Source organism: Microtus oregoni, unplaced genomic scaffold (assembly GCF_018167655.1).
Source record: "Microtus oregoni isolate MIOR12 unplaced genomic scaffold, Mior012 000025F_ref0000491, whole genome shotgun sequence".
Taxonomy (NCBI): Eukaryota; Metazoa; Chordata; class Mammalia; order Rodentia; family Cricetidae; genus Microtus; species Microtus oregoni.
The window spans coordinates 22,365,969-22,383,427 of record NW_024543084.1 but is presented as its reverse complement, the minus strand read 5'-3'; the positions used below and the strand labels follow the sequence as shown (position 1 = coordinate 22,383,427).

The 17,459-nt window shown below is 40.0% G+C and overlaps 2 protein-coding genes across 10 annotated transcripts in view; one reads left to right on the top strand and one right to left on the bottom strand.

Annotated features, from left to right (window-relative positions):
- The window catches only part of Dennd1a (DENN domain containing 1A), a 543,784-nt gene that overhangs the window by 347,677 nt on the left and 178,648 nt on the right, over window positions 1–17,459 (bottom strand). For all 9 annotated transcript variants that reach the window (XM_041675232.1, XM_041675224.1, XM_041675226.1 and 6 more), the window contains one exon: window positions 14,158–14,277. In XM_041675232.1, coding sequence (XP_041531166.1) covers window positions 14,158–14,277 — 120 coding nt within the window. The remainder of the gene's footprint in view (window positions 1–14,157; window positions 14,278–17,459) is intronic.
- Window positions 1,855–2,628, top strand: LOC121463132 (transcription factor BTF3-like). The gene is made up of 2 exons (XM_041675233.1): window positions 1,855–2,194; window positions 2,296–2,628. Exons 1-2 carry the CDS (start codon window positions 1,855–1,857, stop codon window positions 2,445–2,447), a joined length of 492 nt encoding a protein of 163 aa, XP_041531167.1. The 3' UTR covers window positions 2,448–2,628.

Sequence of the window (17,459 nt, the reverse complement as noted above, 5' to 3'; positions counted from 1 at the left end):
TAAGGGCCTTGGCCTAGGAACCACATAAACTTCAGACAATCCCAGGGACTGCACACTGATAGAAACCATGTCCAAGGCCTCACAACCAGTGAAATTATAAACTTGCCATTCCAAGGAGGCCTCCTTTCTCCTAAATGATCATCCAGAAATCAACAAAAGCTTGCCATGAGTCTTAATTTTAAAAGGAAGTAATGACAGAAGAAATCATACAGCTGTAGAGAGAAACAGAAACATTAAAAGGCAGAAAGGCCCTGTTGAAAACACTGAAACATCGAGGCTTCCAAGATATCCTGATGCCCAACTGCCCTAAAATGCAGGCTATGAAATTTTGTACAGTGGAATATCCTCAGGTGATACAATCATAAATAGTTTAAACAGGAGGGAGAAAGGAAAAAAGGAAGGGAGAAAAGGAGGAACGAAGGGAGGGAGGAAAGAAGGGAGGGAGGGAGGGAGGGAGGGAGGGAGGAAGAAAAGAAAGAGAAATGCCAATACCAATGAGAATGGATGCCATGGCATTCTTGCCATTCAGTTAGAAAAGACTGCTGAAGGAAGAAGATTTTGCCAAGCACTATTCAGGTTCATATATCTGTGTGCCAACATGCACAGAAAGGACAATCAGGACTTGGGAACAGCAGTGAGAAGGCCAGTGGAAATCAAGGTATTATTCCCAAGGTATTATGCACTTTTATCTAGAACTACAAGCAACAGTTGTAATGACCACCTCAACCCTCAATCTGATGTATTCCATAGCACCAAGTAACTCTAAACTCTGGGCTATGGGATAGGCCTCAAATCTGAATCGTATCCCACCAGCATTTCCACAATCAGACATTTCAACTATGAACTGATGAGCTTTGTTCTTTTATCTAGATCCACTAACATTTCTGAGCCTTGCATGCCACTTCTCACTGGGTAAGGAGTTTTTCTCCCAGTTACCACCAGGCAAGTATCAATTCGCTGTGTTTAAGCAAAGCTCATGAGTAACACTTAGAAAGAAGCACTGTTTTACTGTCTAATTTGTGATCCAAAAATACTGCACGCGCATGCACACACAATCTTTTTTATTTTTAGAAAAAGGCTATTTCTTCCAAAAATACGTACTAAGTTCCAATCAGTTTTATTCGGGTATAAGGAAAATTAGTTGGGTTTTCTCAAAAAACTTAAATAAGATCTACAAATATAGTCAAGAAAACAAAACAAAACAAAAAGCTGACTATAAGGTCCTTTTATGAAGGCTAAAGAAATGTAATGACTGTATGACATCTCTCTCCTCAGCTCTCAGCAACTTCATGTTTCAGAACTCTTGGAATCTTTCTGTAGACAGCAAAGCAGAACTTGGTTAGAAATAGGATATTTCATTATATATCTAGCCTTGATGAGGGATGTGACATTCGGAAAATTGGGGGTCATGACTAACTGCAGTTCCAGGTCATTCTGTTTAATAACACAAGATTTCTGAGATCAATGTGCAATGTATCATACCCAATTGGCATAACCAAAGATGGTACAACAGCTTATGTAACTTAATAATGAAGAACAACAGACTTATTCATAACTGTTCTCAAAGTTGTTGTTTGAAATTTAGTATTAACAGCTGTGTGGTGGTGGTGCACACCTAATCCCAGCACACAGGAGACAAAGGCATGTAGATCTCCGTAAGTTCAAGGCCAGACTGATTTTACAGAGTGAGTTCCAGGGTTACACAAAGAAACCCTGTCTTAAAAAAAAGTTTTAGTATCACTGATCACCAAGCAACTTGTTAAATAACTATCTCGTGAAAAAAAAAATTCTTCTGTGGCAAGAAATAGTCAATTATGCTAGTCCCCCGCGCGGCTCCATTTCCACTCCGACAAGATGAAAGAAACGATCATGAACCAGGAAAAACTGGCCAAGCTGCAGGCACAAGTGCACATTGGTGGGAAAGGAACTGCTCGCAGAAAGAAGAAGGTGGTTCACAGAACAGCCACAGCAGATGATAAAAAACTGCAGTTCTCCTTAAAGAAGTTAGGGGTGAACAATATCTCTGGTATTGAAGAGGTGAACATGTTTACAAACCAAGGAACAGTGATCCATTTTAACAACCCTAAAGTTCAGGCGTCTCTGGCAGCAAACACCTTCACCATTACAGGCCACGCCGAGACAAAGCAACTGACAGAAATGCTTCCCAGCATTCTAAACCAGCTTGGGGCAGACAGTCTGACTAGTTTAAGGAGACTGGCTGAAGCTCTGCCCAAACAATCTGTGGATGGAAAAGCACAGAAATGCTTCCCAGCATTCTAAACCAGCTTGGGGCAGACAGTCTGACTAGTTTAAGGAGACTGGCTGAAGCTCTGCCCAAACAATCTGTGGATGGAAAAGCACCCCTTGCTACTGGAGAGGATGATGATGATGAAGTCCCAGACCTGGTGGAGAATTTTGATGAGGCTTCTAAGAACGAGGCAAACTGAACAGAGGGGACATCTGAAGAAGTGACTCTTGCAGAAGTTACAGGAGCTGCTATTTTATATCATGGCTGCTTTTTAAAGGTCTTTTGTTTATGGATCTGATCAAATCTAGATCGCTAATATTTTTAAGCCCAAGCCCCTTGGACACTGCAGCTCTTTTCAGTTTTTGCTTAAACACAATTCATTCTTTACAGCAAATTAAGCTGAAGAAGCCTGGGAATAAAGTTTGGAAAAGGGTTAATAAAATTCTTTGCCTAGTAAAAAAAAATGAAAGAAATAGTCAATTATGATAGCATATGTATAATGCATTTGATGCTACAGTGACATGAGTATTAATGAGACTTGTTCATACAACTGAACTTTTCAAAGTTTTTGTTTATTTTGTTTTTTAATAAGCACAGGCTATATAACAAGATTCTATCTCAAAAAAAAAAATAACACAGGCAGTAGTGGCTCATGTCTTTAATTCCAGCACTAGGGAGTCAGATATGGATGGATCTCAGTTGAATTCAAGGTCACTCTTCTCTAACAAGTAAGTTCCAACAGTCAAGTGTAAACAGAGACTGTGTGTTGGCTTCCTGGTCAACCAGACCCAAATAATCATACAGAAACTATATTAATTATAACCCTGTTTGACCTATTAGCTCAGGCTTCTTATTAACTAACTCTTACATCTTAAAGTAACCCATTTCTATTATTTTATATTTTACCATGAAGCTTGTGGTTTGTTACCTCTTGCTTCTTGAGTGGCTACATGGTGTCTCCCCAACTCTACATTCTTTCTTTCTTTATCCCTGCTTGGATTTCTAGCCTTGCTATATTCTGCCCGGCCATAGGCCAAAGCAGCTTCTTTATTAGCCAATGGCAATAAACACATTCACAGCATACAAAGGGGAATCCCACATCAGCAGGCTACACAGAGAAATTGGGGCTCAAAAAAACAAAAACAAAACCGAACAACAAAACTCCTGAGCCTTCATGGGAGTGATATTCTAGCAAGAGGGACAAAACCTAAATGTAAACCAAGTGAAATATATTTTCTAAGGGCTATCTATGAAGCTCTGATTCTGAAATTAAATTTCAGTTTTGTGATATGATAAACTAGCTCTTTATAGGCACAATGCCCTCACTCAAAACTGAATCTCTAGCAGACTCAAAGGAGCACTCACTCCCTTACAGCTGTAATTAATATGAAATGACTTAAGTAATAGGAACTATACTTCTGCCAGTAAGTATTTTGCTTTCATTCTTTTAAATAATTAGAGTCATCCTTTCATTTCAAGGCTTGCCCTTTCCTTCCTTTCCAGATGCATCCCCCTTTTTCTGAATGGTAGATACACAGTTCCTCAGTCAAATACTACTCTACAAGTTGGAGATTAAGACACAGTCCTCACCTATGAAGAGCTGACTGTACAACTGGGAAATAATAAAAGAGCAACAATTATACATAGAAACCTTAAGTATGTCAAGTATGAAAGGTGTTTAGAGGAAGGAACTATGATCTCTGCCTAGAGAAAACTGCTCTGAGAGGATGGGGAGATATGTGAATGGAAAGATGTACAGTGGCTCATAGACACTATAAAATGTAACATTGGTAAAACAGTCAGAGAGAAAATGACCCTAAAAAGTGAAATTTATTAACAGTAGAGGCTGTGTCCACAGAGCCAACATCACAGGGAGCAGCATTTCTCAGGAGAGAAATGGAAGGTAAAAGTAAATATGGTTTATGCACATATTTAAGTCACAGCACTGAGCACACTGCAACCTGTGGCTAGGCATAAGGCTTACTCAAAGAAAATAGTAACAAGAATAGTATCTGAGTTAGCAGCTTCTGTCTCCAGGCAACTCTCCCTACTGGACATGGTACTAATAGCAGTGTTCTCAAACTAACACAGAGGAGGTGCTATTGTATGTCCTTTACTTATGTATAAACTGTACATCGTCATTTTTCTATTCTCATTAAACTCCTACATAACCTGTCCCAAAATTCATATGAAATCCTTTCTATTTTAGGAGCTCAGAAGATGGCAAAGTTGATAAAGTGCCAGCTGCTTAAATAGGACGACCTGAGTTTGGATCCCCAGTATTCACACAAAACTCCAGCATGGCAGAAACTTTCTGTAATCTCAGCACTTGGGGGACAGAAATAGGTGGATCCTTGTCTAGCCAGCCTAGCAAAGCAAAAAGCTCCAGGTTCAATGAGAGGTCTTCTCTTTTAACAAAACACAGAAAAGCAATCCAGGAAGAGACTCAAATTGACCTATGGTTTCTACAAGACTATATAAACACATGTCCAAACCTTCTGTATGAACACATACATACAATCAAGTACAAACACTATACAAAAAACTAACATATTTTTAGTGATTCAGTTTTTAAAATTAATTTTTGAACTATGTGTATGTGTCTCTTTATGGGTATATATGCATATGAATGCAGATACCCTCTAAAACCATAGATATCAGATCTCCCTGAAGCTAGACTAATGAGTACTTATGAACCCCAGACATGGATACTAAAAGTGGAATCTGGGTTCTATGCAACAGCAATTACACACTTTAACCATTTTTCCAGCCCCCCCATCCACACCCCTCCCTAGAGAATTTCACTAACTGGTAAGATGGTTCAGCAAGTTAAGGCACTTGATGCCAAGCCTGATGACTTTCATTTGATTCCTAGAACCTACATAGTAGAATAAGAGAACTAATTCCTACAAGATGCCCTCTGACCTCTGTGTCCATATTTATATACACATGTGCACACATAAAATAAATAAGTATAATAAAGGTATTTTTAAAATACCATTTCTAACCACAACTGTGATCTTTCCGCATTAGCAAGTCAACAGAAACAAGACATCTAGCCTTTTGAACACTCCATGTATTATTTATTGCACATTATCTCTCTAGCTAGTCTGGAGGCCTTCCTTCAAAGAACTAGATAAGCATTCAGTTAAAGGCTGGCAAATGAAGGGCTTATACCACCAAATTTTTCATCATGGTTCCAAGATAGAAAACAAAACAATTGCTGCTGTTTTAATTCTAAATGACAACAGGGTCCTCTAGAAGAATAGAACTTATAGAATGAATATCCATAGAAAGGGAATTCATTAAGTGGTTTACAGGCTGTGGTCCAGCTAATCCAACAATGGCTGTCCACCAACAGGTCGTCCAAAGAATCCAATAGTTGTTCAATCCATGAGGCTGGATGTCTCAGTTGGTCTTCAGTATATGCCGGAATCTGGAAGAAGTTGGCTTTAATGCCACTGAAAGAATGGGCTTGCTAGTGAGGACAAGAGCAAGCAAAGAAGAGAGAGCAAGTTTCCTTCTTCTGTGTCCTTTATATAGACTGTCAACAAAGGTGTAGCTCAGATTAATGGTGGATCTTCCTGCCTCAAACAATCTGGATTAAAAGTGTATCTTCCCACCTCAGAGATCTGGATTAGAAGTGGGACCCTACTTTAAAAGACTTAATGAAGAAAAAGTGTCTCACACGTATGCCCAGTCATTTGAGTTTTTGTTGACAATCAAGAATAGCCATTATAAGACCACCCCTTATTAACTTGACTCATAATCATATTTCCTTATGTCATGTTTAATTTCCAACCAAAAACAATAACCATAGTTATGCCTAATATGATATAATTATACTTTCTAGAACCACAAATGCATTATAAACTTAGAATAGGTGGCAATGTCCCTTGAGGGACATTCTTTTAGTATCTCAAACTTAAATATGATAACCACTGGTAGTCTCTTAATTGATGCTACATACATGATAAAGAAATAGAAGAAAATACAAATATCTGTACAAACACATTATTAACAAAATACGACAGAAATGCTCATAACAAGTATAATCCCTTTCTGCTATGGATCAAGTGGCCTTAGTTGGTATTTACAACTGCCCTTCTCTACTATCTATTCTATATTTCCTCTACTCTCAGCAAGCACCTTAGTAGGTCTTGGCTCTTTTCCTAAAGGAGTGACCCCTACCTTCATTCCTGAAGGGTCTGTGTCCTTTATCATCTTGGATGGATTAGGTTGTTGTAGTTTTGCATTGACTTTAATCACAGCATATGGTAACACCAAGAGAAGCTCTAAAGTATCTCCTGCACTCCAGACATAATCTCCTTTACCTCAATTATGGAGAAGCAATACAATTTCCTTCAGTAATTTGAATCAATCACGGACCTCCTAACACTGTTATTCCTTTCTTAATGGTATCAGAAGTCCAAAGAGACCAAAGGGAAGTCTAACCTTCCAGTTCAATGGAATGTTTCCTGTATCTCTTGGTGGGAGCACTCCCTCCTCTAGGACCAAAACTTCTGGGCCAGGAGAACTTAAGGCCACAGGAACAAGAAGCAACAATTTTCTTACTGGAACTGGCACAGGAACTACTCACTGCCTTTCCCACACCAATTCTTGGAAATGAGAAAGACGGATGCAAAGCCTTCTGAGAACCCCGCCCCAGACCTTCAGGCTGCTGTCATATAACTGGTGCTGTAACTGTGTCTTAAAAGGCCAGCTGTTGGGAGCTGGAGAGGTGGCTCAGAGGTTAAGAGCACTGACTATTCTGCCAGAAAATCTGGGTTCGATTCCCAGCACTCACATGGTGCCACAACAGTGTCTGTAACTCCAGTTCCAGAGACTCCAATACCTCTTCTGGCCTTTTGGGCACTGTCTACACATGTGATAAACAGACAGACATACATGCAGGCCAAACACTTATACACTTAAAATAATAATAAATTAAAAGGCCAGCTGTTTTAGGATGGTGGGAACATGGTAAGACCAGTGGATTCCATGATCCTATGCCCACTGTCACACTTCTCTGCTGTGAAGTTGAGTTCCTTGCTTAGAAATAAATAATACTGTGTGGAATACCATGAGAGTAGATAAGGCATTCTGTAAGTCCACAGGTAGTAGTTTGGTAAGAAAAATTATGTGCAATAAAAGTAAATCCATAACCAGAACAAGTATCTACTCCAGTAAGGACAAAGTACTGTCTTTTCTACTGAGGAAGTGGTCCAATGTGTCAACCTGCTACCAGGTTGCTGGCTGGTCACCCCATAAAATGGTGCCATATCTAGGGCTCAATGTTGGTCTCTGTTGGTAGATCTAGCACTCAACAGAAGCTGTAGCCAGGTCAGTCTTGGTGAATGGCAGTCCATGTTTTCAAGCCCATCTCTGCCACCATGGCCACTTTATTCATGAGCCCATTGGGCAATGACAGGGATGGCTGGTAAAGAGGCTGACTATGCAGAGAATGGGTGATCCTATCTACTTGACTACTGAATTCTTCCTCAGTTGAAATCACATTTTGATGAGCATTTACATGGGACACAAGTATGTGGTGTTCTTTACCCATTTATAGAACTAACCACATACTTCTTCCTCGGATGTCTTTCTCACCAATTTTCCAGTCATGTTCTTTCCAAGATTCTGACCATTCAGTTCATCCATTGGCTACAGTACATTCATTAAACAGTGAACAATTATAATCTTGCTATTTATCCTTTCAAATAAAAATATGACCATGTGTACTGCCTGAAGTTCTGCCCATTGTGAAGATTTCTCTTTGCCAGTATCTTTCAGGATTGTCCCGGAAAGGAGTCACAATGCTGCAGATGTACAACTCTGGGTGGTGCCTGCATAACATACATAACCATCAGTAAACCTGGCCCTAGTCTTCTCTTCTTGGGTCAACTGATCTTAGAGAAGACCCCCATGAGGTTACAGGAGCATGCTTGGCAGCAGACAGCATTGTAGTGGGAGTAGGAACCATGGGCATTTGGGCAACTTCTTCACATAACTTTCTTGTGCCTACAGGACATGCATGGGCCCAATCTCATATATAAAATATCCATTTGATGATAGACTGCTATTGTGTAGGTCCTACTTTATGACTTGGTGGTTCAGATAATACCCAGCTCATAGTGGGCAACTCAGGTCACATGGTAACTTGGTAGCCCATTGTCAAACATTCAGTTTCCATTAAAGCCCAAGAGCAAGCCAAAAGCTGTCCCTCAAGGGGAGAACAGCTGTCTGCAGATGATGGTACAGCTATGTTCCAAAATCCCAAAGGTCTCTTCTGTGATTCACCTATGGGGCCCTGCCAAAGACTCCAAACAGCATCCCTATCTACAACTGACACCTTAAGTACCATTGGGTCTGCTGGATTAAATGGTCCAAGGAGTAGATCAGCCTGCACAGCAGCCTGTATCTGTTGAAGGGCTGTCAACTGTTTCAAGCCCTACACAAAGTTAGCAGATTTTTATATACCAAGTTACTTGGTATATGGGTCAGAGTAACACCCAAGCGAGGAATGTGCTGTCTCCAGAATCCAAATAGTCCTACTAAATGTTGTGCTTCTTTCTTTGAGGTAAGAGGAGCCAGGTACAATAACTTATCCTTCACCTTACAAGGAATATTTCCTTATGCGCCACACTCCACTGTACACCTAAGAATTTCCGTGAGGTCCTTCAATTTTGATTGGATTTATTTCCCATTCTTTGATGTGCAAATGTGTTACCAACAAGTCCAAAGTGGTTGCTACCTTCTCCTCACTTGGTTGAATCAGCATAAGGTTGTCAAGATAGGGGGTGCACCAATGTGGGATTTTGTGGAAGCGAGACAATCAAGATCCCTTCTAACTTACTTATGACACAGAGCAGGAGAGTTAATCTGTAAAAGCTAGATCAATAGCTGTATAACATACACCAGGAGATGTGTTAATCTGCTCAAGTAAGCATACCACATATGGTACAGCAGCTGCAATTGGAGTCACTACTTGATGGAGTTCTTGGTAGTAAACTATCATTCTTCATGACCCATCTGACTTCTGCACTGGACAGGCAGGAGAGGTAAAGGGAGATGTGGTGGGAACCACCACCCCTGCATCTTTTGAGTCCTTGATGGTGGTACTAATTTCTGCAATTGCTCCTGGGATGTGAAACTGTTTTTGATTTACTATTTTCCCTGGCAGAGGCAACTCTAAAGTCTTTCATTTGGTCTCTCCAATCATAGAAGCCCTCACTCTGGAGGTTAGGGAACCAATGTGAGAATTCTGCCAACTCCTAAATATATCTCTATCACAGTTACTTTCTGGGACTGGGAAAATAAGTACATAGTGAGTTTAGAAACCTACTGAACCTACTGTGAGTAGAACATCAGCCAAAACTCTATAAGCTCTTACTTTCATTGGAGGGCCACAGCGTTTCTTGGGATATTCCTGGACCAGTGCTAATTCAGTATCCAAAAACCCTAGAAAATATGATATTTTTTTCCTTTCCCTCAGTATATGGTTACCCTTATAAAAAGGCCGTTGGTCCCTCTGGAGAAGAACTGTAGAAAGGCTAACAGTCAAACTCTTCAGGGGAAGCTGGCCATCCCTTCATTCACGGGGTTCTGAGTCTGCAAACCGGATCAAGTCTGGAAATTCATTCACAGGCCAAGATTCCTTTTTGTCATGATCCAACAGAGCCTTTCATGTGTGCGATATTTTTTCCACTTACATAGATTAAACAAAAAACACAATAAGCTTCTTATCTATTTCATGCCTGGAAATATGTCCATATAAATCATGCCACCATAAAATCCACTGTGCCTTTGCTGACCATTACAGGTCAGGCCTTTATGAACACTGCTTTGTCTATGCTGCCCATTGCAATAACTATGATCACCTTGCCTTTGGCAATTCACTACTGCAACCCGGCCCCTGCTACTTTGGGGTCCAATTAAACCCATTACATTTAATTAATCCAACTGAGCAGCAGCATCTCCAACCTTAAGGCCTGGAACATGGGAAAGGGTGACAATAAAACTCTTCAAATGTGCTGATGCCCCTCTCATAATTTTACATTAGTAAAGGGCATGTCTTCTGGGCCTTCCCTTTCCACAGTGGACCCACTCTAGCTTTCCTTAGTCTTAAAATCCTCTCACTAACAATAAGCCAAGGGACATCGGACATCTCTAACTTCTTTTCAGTAGCCCATCTTTTGACAAATGTTTCAGCCAACCATTCAGACTTTTGACATCCTATTTTTTTAACTAAGCAAGCTTTCGTATTAAACCTAAAATCTATACTCAGACTGATCTAGTTTTATATTCCCTTCATCATTACCTCATACCCTTAAAGTCCATTCCCAAACATATTTCCCAGACTTCTGCTTGAATCAATTCACAAACTCATTAAGCTCTTTACAAGTGTTGCATACCGCCTCATGGACAACACTTTCTACCTCCCCTCTTGGAACCTGCTCAGCCTCAAGTCTTCTTACAGGTCTAGAGCAGTGGTCTTCAACCTTCCTAATACTTCAACCCTTTAATATAGTTCCTCCCATTGTGGCAGACCCCAAACATAAAATTATTTTTATTGCTACTTCTTAAGTGTAATTTTGTTATGAATCATAATGTAAATATTCCTAGAGACAGATGTTTGTCAAAGGGGTAGCAACCCATAGGTTGAGAACCACGAGTCTAGAGTAAACTATTGGTGGGCCCTGAAGGACATCAGTATTGTCTTGCCTGGCATCTTCTTCAGAGAACGTCACTGCTGGTTTAGCAGATGATGAAGGATTAATTTCTTGAGTCAAGGGTGGAAAAGGAAATATTTCAGAGGGTGGGAGTGGGAGTACATCTTTTGCTAATGGTGAAAAGACTACTTCCTCAGATGAGACAAGCTCTTGAGAATCTGAGGGTTCAAAGTTTTCAGCTCATTAAGGATCTTTTATGTATCTCCAGCCCAAGTTACAGGATCCCATTCTTTACCAATTAATACCCTTACTTTAACTACCCACACCCTCCAAGGCTGGGACTTGAATTTTTACTCTAATTCAGCAAACCTTATAATGAGGGCTTCGGTTTGATTTTTCTGCTGGAGAAAGATCCTTTCCTAGGGCACACACAGAAAACTTTAGACTGTTTATTCAAATTTGGAGCCAGTCAATTTTATCACCAACTTGATTGTTATCTTTCACCATATTCTGAGATGTTAGAAGTCAGTTAATTTTTATCACTGAGCTTGTTCTTTTCCTTTGTTAATTTATCTAGAGATGCTAAGAACAACCAACCAGCAGCATCATTTAACTTATTCTTTCACAAATTATCTTAAGTTTTATTTACAGAGTCAACTCTATTGCCTCTCACAATTGGTGAATCAGAAAAATCAAATGCATTCATTTCCTTAAGTTTGTAAAAGAGTTCATATCATTGGTTTTCAGTACTCTCCAAGCTCCTAGGAGAGGTTTCAGTAACTGCAGATATAGGCAAATTGGAAAGTCTATTCCAGATACTTTAAAAAGTCATCCTTATACTTCTGTTGCTCTAGAACCATAGTCCTGGTACCACAATCTGTATTATACAGGGTTCTCTAGAAAAACAGAATGTAAGGAATGAATTTATACATAATAGAAAGGGAATTTGTTAGAATGGCTTACAAGCTGTGGTCCAGCTAGTCCAACAATGGCTGTCTACCAACAGCAGGTCTAAGAATCCAGTAGTTGTTCTGTCTACGAAGCTGCATGTCTCACCTGGTCTTCAATATATGCCAGAATCCTGTAGAAGTAGGCTCTAAGGCCAGTGAAGGAATAAACAGTGGGGGTAAATAGACAAAGAGAGGTTCCTTTATCTGGGCTTTTTAGCAGAAGGTGTGGCCAGATCAAAATTGTGTCTTTTCACCTTAAAATGTGTCTCTTCCTACCCCAAATGATTTAATTAAGAATCCCTCAAAGGTATATCTAGCCATTTGGGAGTTATTTTCAGATGTAGTCAAGCTGACAACCACTAGCCACCACACTTGTCTTCTGACAGACACAAAATCCCTGCTGAACTTATAAAATTGAACAGTAGAAACAAAGGAGTATGAATTTATTTATATACTTATTTGTTCATTTTTGGTGGTAGTGCTGGGGATCAAACATAGAGCCTATGTATTTAGGCAAGCCCTGCAACACTAAGCTACACAGTTAGCCCATTAAATTCACATTTTTAAATAAGTGGTTTCTCATTCCCAGAAATTTGCTAATGAATATTATAGTGCCAGAGTGCTTGGATGTGCACACAAAAACACACATATGTAAACACACACACAGATTCCAAATTGAAAAGAAAAAAACGTAACTCCCCAATATATAAGGAATAAACCTTTCATTTGCTTGTTTTTGTTTTGATACAAGGTCTCACTATGTAGCCTTGGCTGGCCTGGAGCTCAGGATGTATACCAGGCTGACCTCAAACTCAGAGATCTACCTGCTTCTGCTGGGATCAAGGTGTGTACCACCACAACCAACCCAGGACAATCCTTTCTACCAAAGTCAACCACCAGGACTAAGTTCTCACTCCTTCAAATGTACAATATAGATATGCAGTATCTTGGTCAAGGCTGAAATACAACAGCTAGGAATGGGAGAGAAAATGATGTCCTCTAAATAAAAAATAAAACCAAAATTAAAAATAAATAAAGAGAAAGATGTATACCCAGTCTTAAGTAAGCAACCACTACTACCCAAGTCTAGCTTCTGAGCAGACAGTACACAGCACTGGCTACTCAAGAACAGCTGCACACAGTCACTGCTCCAAAGCAGCCGCCCCACCCCTCCTGGGGGCTCTGTGCAGCAGGCATCTGGTGCCCAATCCAGAAATGCTAAGCTTGGTGATGAGGGGAGTTGACCTCATCAGCTAGGAAGGAAAATGCTGAGATCTGTGTTAGAAAAATGCAGAACTGTGGTCCACACTGACAAGAGTGAAGGAACTTCATCAGCTGGGCCCTTTTCTCCTAGTATGGCTTTGGGAGTGAGTTATGTTGGGAAGGTCTTTTACTGGCTGAGAAGATGAACAAAGTGCAGAGACTATTAGAGAAGAGAACCATCCTTTCTGGACTCTACAGTGGGCCTGGCCTTTTACCCCTGGCCAGGCCCAAACACAGGGGCCCGGGTTTTGTCATGGGCACCTCCCTGCTCCCTGCAAGGTTGCTCCACAGCAGATAGAGAAAGGAGGCAGGCCCCCAACACCTACTTAAGAGAGGCAGATGGAGAGGAGCATGTGTGGGATGCCTTTTACCTCCCCCTCAGGAGGCGCCCAGCAGGAGGCCAGAGAGCCAACAGCTCCAAAATCGGATTTCCACACATCCTCCCACCCCAGAATGTCTTACCCCTCTGGCAGGAGGAAACAGAGCATTAAGCAAGTATGGCTCTGGTGTGCAAGGGGATTTCGGCAGTCCTAAAGATATCTTCTCACACTTATGCACTTTTCTGGAACTTCCACAAGGGCAGCCAGGTTAGGAAGTTATTCAGACATTGACTCAAAGAGGGCAAGGCTGCTACTCCAAGGAGCATACAATCAGCGTCTGTAGGCTGTCCTGAACTAGACACATACTTTATTAATAATCTTACATACACAAAATGTCCACAGGGAAGCCTAACAGACTAATTTTTGACAGCTCCAGATAACAGCAGGAGGGACTGAAGCCCTGCTGACTCTCCAGTTTCTGCATACCACTCAGGAGCATTGGGGCCCTTCCCACCCAAGGGATGTGATGCAAATAAATAAAAACGATTATCTGCAGGACTTCAAGTGCAAGAACAACACCGCAAAGTCCTTCTCCTCAAGATCAGTGACTTGTGGGGAACAGATAGGACACCAAAACAACAGCTGGAAAACTTAATTACAGAAGGACTGTGCAAAAGCTGACAACTGAAGCCCTTCTCTCTTACCTTAAGATACAGAAGCAGCTCTTGGCCCCTGAAGATAAGCGGCAGAACCCAAATCTCTGTTTGCTGTCAATGTCAGTGAGCACGAAAGTGAAGTGCTGGCCAACTTGGCTAACTGTGAGGCTGCAGTGAAGAAAGAACAAAGGGAGAAATGAATGTGTGCTCAGTTTCCAGATTATGTATCTAATCGCCACAAGTCATTGAGCCTGCTACATTTCCTTTGTGAACCTTTATAAATGAACTTAGGATTTACACACTTCAAGGGAGCAGACAAGAAAGTAAAGGGAAATGAAAGGGAGGGAAGACAGGAGGAAGCAAGGACAGGGGAGGGGGAAGAAGGAAATGGAGAGGAAAGAGGAAGGAGAGGAAGAAAAGGAGAGAAAGAAGCCAATTCTAATGACTATGAGAAATCAAAACCATCAACAATTTCCAACACCCTTGACTGAGGCTGGGCTTCAGGTAGTTAGGTCAATGGGCCATAGAAGCACTCTATACTTCTAGTGTATAAAGGAAGAAAGCGCAACAAGGTGAGCGGCAAAAGCCTGTTTCTTAATCATCTCTGTGACTCCAATGACCACAACACCAGCTCACTGTCATCAATGGCGTTCAATTTCTACCACGCACCAGCTACGGTTATTCAAATATCTAATGGCACCATTTCATTTGTTCTCACAATAATTTTGGAATTTCAGTAATGTTCACATTTTACAAAAAAGGACACTGTAATGCCAAAATGTTAAGCTTGTTCAAGGAACTAAAAATTAAACCAATGTTTCAAGTGATTAAAAAGCCAAAAACCCTTGTATTAGTACAAAATATACTAACTACACATAAAAGTAATACAGAGTAGAAATTGTCTAATAAATAATTTTAAAACATATTAATAACCAGATTAATCTAAAACTCTTAAAAGTTACGAAATGCTTCAAAATGCACAATTTTTATTAGTTTACCAGTTATCCTATATCTCACACTTTTAAAAATGTAAACATTTAAAATTCTAATATGTAAGTTTACACTAACATAATGTTTAGAATTTGATAGTGAATTAACCCAAGGAATTCAACAATGTGTATGTATCATTTACTATATTTCATAAAGTGTGCTTGAGTTGGTAAGATACTAACTTGCTAAAATAGCCAAACTGATGTTAAGGTTCCAATTGTCAGTAGAAATGAAAAATCATTCTTAACAAGCCTTTGCCAAAGGCAGAATTTTATTGTCTTTGGGTAGGCTATGAATTAAAATTTAAAATATAGATTAGACTTTCTTTCTAATGTTCCCTTATACAAATCACAAAAGAAAAGTAAAATTAAACAGATTTTCAAGGTATCCAAGCACAAAGGTCAAGGACCTTGCCTAGTTATATTTAAGGAAACAATTCTATCCCTTGGAGAGTGCTTCAAGCACAGGAAAATGGCTCCAAAAAACAAGGAAGTGTTCCACTCTCCTTATTTAACTAGGAAGGTGAACAAAAACAAAGCGGCAATTTCAAAATAATGTGGTAATAAAGCAGGTGCAAGAAATGCTATCTCCCACCTTACAGCCAGGGGAAGGAACACATTTCCATAAAAGTTATAGAGCTGTCAAGGGGACACCAAATGCTACCTTCTTATGGCTGTTATGTTTTATCTATAAAGCTTGGACACTGTGTTACTATGGTGATTTAATACTATGTTTTAAAGGGGGATTATATGATTAATTTTAACAAGGTTGAGAACTGAAGATGTGTGAGAAACAGGATTCCAGCTCACATAATTAAAGTGATCCAGGAGAAAAGTGAGCCTTAGTGGGGGAGAAGAAGTCTGTTTTTATTAAAATACTTAAAGCAACAGGTTTTCTAAATCTAAGACACAAATAAGGTCATGCTTCTGTGAGATGTTACTATGTGATCCAACTGAATGTGATTCATTATTTTGCTTTGGGTTTGACTTTAGTTTTCAAATGTGCAAAATGAAAACTAGAGAAGATAGGGCTGGATGATTCCTAGGAAGGATCCTGTATGACAATGACTTGACCTGCAACATGACTGCCATCAATGTCCAATTCTTCACACTATCATTAAAAATTATTTTTTTAGAAAAGCATGCATAACTACAGTTGAAGCTCAAAAAAAAAAAGACTCTTTGCTCACTGGCTTGGTGCAAAGCACAGCTCAACCTGACTCTTAGCAAGTTTCTTAAAACTAGTTTTCAGAGCTTCAATTTCTTCACATGGAATAATTAAAAGAAGCTATCACTCAACCCCAAGTATGCTTTGGGAACCAGTGGGATAAACATTTATTTTTATAAGGCCAGTCTTTAGTAGGAATAATTAATAAAAGGTGGGAGACAAGCTGTTACCAACTGATTGAAGATAAAATTCACAGAAAGGTTATAATTTAGAGTTTGCCTGACCAACTCAGCTTCCTAACATCTGAGCACAAGTAGTTATTTTGCCTCATTTCTTTCTATAAGAGTAGTCCTCTGGCGAACCAAGTGATTCAAGTTTGCATTAAAATGAATGATTCTTTTTGGGATGTTGCAGTTTAGAAGAAGACACTTATTATTCTCAATTGAGTCACCTTTTTAGTTCCTAGAGGGGTTGAAGTCAGGTCATCAAAAACACAAAAGCGGTTGACTCATTTTTTTTTTCTCCCCTTGGACAAGTCCAATAAACTAAGCCTGTCATGGGGCAGTCAAACAGAGGTTAAGTTGAAGGATTCTGAATCTCGAAGGAATGTATCACTCACTCCACTAGCTATGGGAGCTTTCACTATTTTTCATTTAAAAATTACTGGGGTCTATTTCTTCAAAAGCTACAGTTTATTTCCTTTAATATCAGCAACCATAATTCCTACAAGAACCAGCTATTTCACAATGGTTAAAGCAAAAGGAACCATAGGAATCATGTGATCCAATTTTCTTGTTTTATGGGTGGGAAAACTGAGGCTTAGGGTTTTGTTTGGTTTTTCAAACTAGGGCTAGGGCAAAAATCCAAGCCAACTTCTGGTTCAATGTCCTTTCCATCCTGCCATGCTGCTCTAAACACAAGCCCAGCCCCCCCCCCCCGCACCCCCCCTCCTAGAAATCTCACTTCAGGTTAAGGAACTAAACTATGAGAAGAATGCAAGCAGACTGTGCTTCTCATTAAGCTCCAGACAGCACATTTGAGTACCTACAGAAATAAGCGCAGTTGACCAAGACCAGGATACTGATTACCCTTAAATACTTAGGTACAGTTGAATGAGAATACAAAACTAGGGAATAGATCAAGAACTAAGCCCATACTAACCTTCATGCTACTCTCTAAATGCTCGTCAGCTA

Excerpts from the sequence above, each read along its gene's own strand:
- LOC121463132 (XM_041675233.1), top strand. The coding sequence starts at position 1,855 with ATGAAAGAAACGATCATGAACCAGGAAAAACTGGCCAAGCTGCAGGCA. Across the intron at positions 2,195-2,295 it reads AAACCAGCTTGGGGCAGACA|ACAGTCTGACTAGTTTAAGG; the intron begins GTCTGACTAGTT and ends AGCTTGGGGCAG.